We start from the raw sequence: 5,617 nt of genomic DNA on the forward strand, positions 1-5,617 counted from the left end.
GGAATCTGTAATTTTAACACGCTCCCCACGTGATTCTCGTGAACAAGCAAGTTTGGGAAATATTGAATTAAAGGAAACCGGGCCTGGCTGCTGAGCGGCCTCCGCTAGGGGGCTACGGCAGGAGGATTCCCGGGGGCGTCGCCTGCTTCCGCCGCCGCCTCCTTCAGTGAAAGTCCCTTTTGGGTCCAGCTGCCACAGCCACCGCGCTCCCTCAGGCCGGACGGGGGACACCCCTGGTCTGCGTGGCCCCCGCGCCGCCACGCCCAGTGGCCGCCCCAGCCCTGCGATTAGGGGGAGGAGCCGCTGCCAGTGGAGGCGGAGGAGCAGAGGAGGCGGAGACGGCAGAGACGGCGGAGAAGGCGGAGAGGAAGGTGGAGGCAGAGGCGAAGGTGGAAGGGAAGGTAGAGGCGGCGGGGAAGGTGGAGGCGGCTGGGAAGGTGGACGCCACCGGGAAGGTGGAGACTGTGGAGGGTCCGGGACGCCGGGTAGAGCTCAAGCTGGAGCCCGAACCTGAACCCGAGCCGGCACGGGAGGCGGAGCAGGAGCCGAAGGGGGAGCCGAAGCAGGAGCCTGAGGATGAGAACCCGGCGCGGAGTGGCGGTGGCGGCGGCAGAGACGAGGTTCCTCTCCCTACCCTTCCCTCCGATCCCCCGCGGCCCCCCGATCCTTCCCCGCGGCGCAGCCGTGCCCCCCGCCGCCGACCCCGGCCGCGGCCGCAGACCCGGCTCCGTACCCCGCCGCAGCCTAGGCCACGGCCCCCGCCCCGGCCCCGGCCCCGGCGCGGCCCTGGGGGCGGGTGCCTGGATGTGGATTTCGCGGTGGGTCCACCAGGCTGTTCCCACGTGAACAGCTTTAAGGTGGGAGAGAACTGGAGGCAGGAACTGCGGGTGATCTACCAGTGCTTCGTGTGGTGTGGAACCCCAGAGACCAGGAAAAGCAAGGCAAAGTCTTGTATCTGCCATGTGTGTGGCACCCATTTGAACAGACTCCACTCTTGCCTTTCCTGTGTCTTCTTTGGCTGCTTCACAGAGAAGCACATTCATGAGCACGCCGAGACGAAACAACACAACTTAGCAGTAGACCTTTATTACGGAGGTATATACTGCTTTATGTGTAAGGACTATGTATATGACAGAGACATTGAGCAAATTGCCAAAGAAGAGCAAGGGGAAGCTTTGAAATTACAAGCCTCCACCTCGACCGAGGTTTCTCACCAGCAGTATTCAGTGCCAGGCCTCGGTGAGAAGTATCCAACCTGGGAGACAACCAAACCTGAGTTAGAACTGCTGGGCCATAACCCAAGGAGAAGAAGAATCGCCTCCAGCTTTACCATCGGTTTAAGAGGACTGATCAATCTTGGCAACACGTGCTTTATGAACTGCATCGTCCAGGCCCTTACCCACACTCCGATCCTGAGAGATTTCTTCCTCTCTGACAGGCACAGATGTGAAATGCCGAGTCCGGAGTTGTGTCTGGTCTGTGAGATGTCTTCGCTTTTTCGAGAGTTGTATTCTGGAAACCCATCTCCTCATGTTCCCTATAAGTTACTGCACCTGGTATGGATACACGCACGGCATTTAGCAGGGTACAGGCAACAGGATGCACATGAGTTTCTCATTGCAGCGTTAGATGTCCTGCACAGGCACTGCAAAGGTGATGATGCTGGGAAGGCGGCCAGCAATCCCAACCACTGTAACTGCATCATTGACCAAATTTTCACAGGTGGCCTGCAATCTGATGTCACCTGTCAAGCCTGTCATGGTGTCTCCACCACAATAGACCCATGCTGGGACATCAGTTTGGACTTGCCTGGCTCTTGTACCTCCTTCTGGCCGATGAGCCCAGGGAGGGAGAGCAGTGTTAACGGGGAAAGCCACATACCAGGAATCACTACCCTCACGGACTGCCTGCGAAGGTTTACGAGGCCAGAGCACTTAGGAAGCAGTGCCAAAATCAAGTGTGGTAGTTGCCAAAGCTACCAGGAATCTACCAAACAGCTCACAATGAATAAATTACCTGTCGTTGCCTGTTTTCATTTCAAACGGTTTGAACACTCAGCCAAACAGAGGCGCAAGATCACTACATACATATCCTTTCCTCTGGAGCTGGATATGACACCTTTCATGGCCTCGAGTAAAGAGAGCAGGATGAATGGACAGTTGCAGCTGCCAACCAATAGTGGAAACGATGAGAATAAGTATTCCTTGTTTGCTGTGGTTAATCACCAAGGAACCTTGGAGAGTGGCCACTACACCAGCTTCATCCGGCACCACAAGGACCAGTGGTTCAAGTGTGATGATGCCGTCATCACCAAGGCCAGTATTAAGGACGTGCTGGACAGTGAAGGGTATTTACTGTTCTATCACAAACAGGTCCTGGAACACGAATCAGAAAAAGTGAAAGAAGTGAATACACAAGCCTACTGAAGTGACACACAGACCTACCTACCTGGAGTGGAAGATGACAGTGCCCATACTACAACTGGCATCAAGATTTAAAGGACCTACTTGCATGGCCCACGGGCCTGACAGAGTAAGAATTGAACAGTTTCCAGTGTCTAAAAGGTCCTGACTGGAAGAGGAATAGAAGGGGTGGGAGAAGAGGCTCTAGTCTAAGCAGTCACTTAAAGGAAGATTAAATGGCAGGATGCTCTGGGCGGGGCAGGCAGGAGCAGGGAAATCAGACACTGGTCCATATCCTATATTCCTCCAAAAGATTGTGTGGGAAAGTGTGGGGTGGGAGGGGGGTGGTATGGGGGGGATGTGTGCCCTTGTAACTGTAAAACATCTTTCTCCATGGGTGTTTCAGCTTCAACTGACCAATCACATAACAGTTATATGTTTGGGGGAGAAAAAAGAAAAGCTTATACAAATGTAGCCCATTACATATATGGGTAGGAAAGTGGAAAAGCGGAGGAAGCAGGGATATTTCATTGACAAACACCTTTGCCAGTTTCTTTGTATTTGTGATTTTTTTGTGCTATTAAATGCAGTATTAAACAAAGAAAAGCCCATGTGGGCCTGTGAAACAAGAAAAGGGGGCTTTTGTATAAGGGGAGCAATTGCTCCAAAGGTAGAGAAGACAAGAAACACTGTAAGATAGCCAACACAGACAGGCCTCAGCTAAGAGTTTAGTGTGTGAGTGTTTAAAAAAAAAGCTGTATGATATACTTGAGCAAATCAATGAACCTCTTTGCGATTGTTTTCTCATCTGTACAATGCAGATAATTCCTACCTTAACGGGTTATTGTTCAAGATTAAGTGATATAAAATGTGTCAAAGTATTAATTAAAAAGGCTTGAGACTTTGTACGGGCTCAGTGAACATTTGTTGGATCTGAAACTTCTTTGGTCCCGGACCAGAATGCATTAGAGATGAGGGGCAGCCCTATCTGAGACCCACGAACAAAAATGACACACACTGTGTCAGATACAGTCACACATACACACTTATAACTTCCTCCCCAGTACTGTTTTTTTTTTTGAGCCCCAAGGCATCAGATTCCACTATTGTCCCTTGGGTACAGGGCATTACAGTCAGCGCCACATTCAGGACTGGAGGGAGAATCACAGGTGTCCCCCCTCAAAGTCATTATTCTGTCCAATTGGAAGACTGTCATGTTGTTACCATGACTCAGCACCCCAGGGGTGGGACTCGGGGCCAGTGGGCTGCTAGGCTTCCACGGGAGGGTGTTGGTGGTCTTTGCCCTCCAGAAGTGTTATGGACATGGCTGCATCTACCTGCAGGCATAGATCATGAAAAGACTGCTCACTGGTCTACCAGCCCAGGGACAGCAGGGGAGTGGCATGTTGGCCCCCTCCCTGATTCTCACAGAGGGCTAAGCCCAAACAAATGGGATGTGCCCAGGACAGGTTAAGCCCTGGTGGTGGTTCCTTCTTTTATCCTCTTCATCAGATACAAAAGGACATGTTACTTAGAAAATATGAGGGGGAGGGGAACTAAACATTTCAGACCCATGGGACTTGCATCCACTGGCTCTGGTAAAAGGCTGGGCTCCTCCCACGGCTCCCCAAGTCTACTTCATGGTCAGCTCATTTGGTAATATGTGTTTATTTGTGTGGTTGTGGCTGCATCCCCAACTAGCTCACAGGCATTTTTAGGACAGGGATTGTGTCTTCTCTTGTACCCTGGGCTGCATTCTCAGCCCTAGAACAGCCCCTAGGACATAGTATTTGAAACATTTTCTGGATGGATGAATAAACCCAAACACCTTTCTTTCATAACCGAATTTTCCTCACTCCCCACCCCCAGGGCTCATTATCCTCAGGAGAAAATGTAAAAAGTGTTATTTTTGACATCTTGTAGGCTGGGGGAGAGCAAGAGGCAAGTGGCCTTGGATGCCACTTGGCACCTTCATGCAGGTATCTGACTTCGCTTTGGGATGTGTGGGAACCCTGCCTGGGAAGACAGCCACGTCCTCCTTCCTCATCCCTCCCACAGGAAGAGTTCAGTCGGACGTGTCCACCAGATCCTGACTGCTTGCACAGACACTTTCACATTTGTAAAACACTTTTATTTGGAAGTGATTTCTATTTTATAGGAAACTTAAAAAAAACAAACCAGATAGTATAAAGAACATCTATATACCCTTTACCAGATTTACCTATTGCTAACATTTTACCCTAGCTGCATCTAGGCACGTGTGTCTCTGTGTGTGTGTGTGTGTGTGTGTGTGTGTGTGTGTGTGTGTGTGTTTGGACCAACTGAGGGTAAGTTACATCATGGCCCTTTATGCCCAAGTACTTCAGTGTGCACTTCCTACAATTAGGCGTGTTCCCTACATCACAGTATAGTTAACAGCTTCAGTAAATTTAACGTTGATATAATACTATTATCTACACTTGTACTCCAGTGTTGTCTGGTGACCCAGTAATGTCCTTTATAGCATTTTCCCTCTTTGTCACAGCATCTGGTCCAGGATGAGGTGTTGCTTTAAGCTGTCGTGTCTCTTTAGCCTCCTTTAATCAGGAATATTTCCACAGCCTTTCTGCATCTTGTATGGCATTAGCACTTTTAACAGAACATTCCTCACTTTGGGTTCATCTAGTACAGAAACTGTCTTTTAAATACCCTATACTCAGGAATAGTTGTAAGAGATATGAACAGCATTGAGACTGAAACTGACCTCCCTGTCCCCACTGGTGGAAGGCATAGACCACCAGAGGGAGCAGCTGTATCTGGCACTTCCTGATTGAAACATTCACCTCCTCTGTCTGGAAAACACCACTGTCCCTCAGCAGCAGGGGAGCCATTCGAGCCCAGCCCTATGCCCTCCCCATCACCCCCTGGACTGAACCATGGAGTGTAACGGCAGCAGGGCCTGCTTTCAGATCACATCACTGTGGAGCCCAGGGCATCGTGTATGTGTTACCTTGCAGGTATGTGTTACCTTGAGCTCAAATGCGATTCAGGCATGTTTGAGCATGTCTGATACACGGGTGAGCGCCCCCATGGTTGGGGCCTTTAGGGGGTCAGGAGGTAGCACCCTTGGCACCTTTGTCAACGTTCCCATGGTGGGAACGGCAGCAGTGGGGTGGCAGGGGAGGGGTAAGTAATTCTGAAGCAGCTTCATGGACAAAGCACACAAAAATGGGGCA

At 50.7% G+C, this 5,617-nt stretch overlaps 1 protein-coding gene across 1 annotated transcript; it reads left to right on the top strand.

Moving 5' to 3' along the window:
• The first annotated feature begins 858 nt into the window (after positions 1–858).
• USP27X (ubiquitin specific peptidase 27 X-linked) lies at positions 859–3,308 on the top strand. The gene has a single exon (XM_019955474.2). The coding sequence runs from the start codon at positions 1,110–1,112 to the stop codon at positions 2,424–2,426; it is 1,317 nt and encodes a 438-aa protein (XP_019811033.2). The 5' UTR covers positions 859–1,109; the 3' UTR covers positions 2,427–3,308.
• Positions 3,309–5,617: the final 2,309 nt, after the last annotated feature.

The sequence above is a fragment of the Bos indicus genome, chromosome X (genome assembly GCF_029378745.1).
Source record: "Bos indicus isolate NIAB-ARS_2022 breed Sahiwal x Tharparkar chromosome X, NIAB-ARS_B.indTharparkar_mat_pri_1.0, whole genome shotgun sequence".
Classification (NCBI taxonomy): Eukaryota; Metazoa; Chordata; class Mammalia; order Artiodactyla; family Bovidae; genus Bos; species Bos indicus.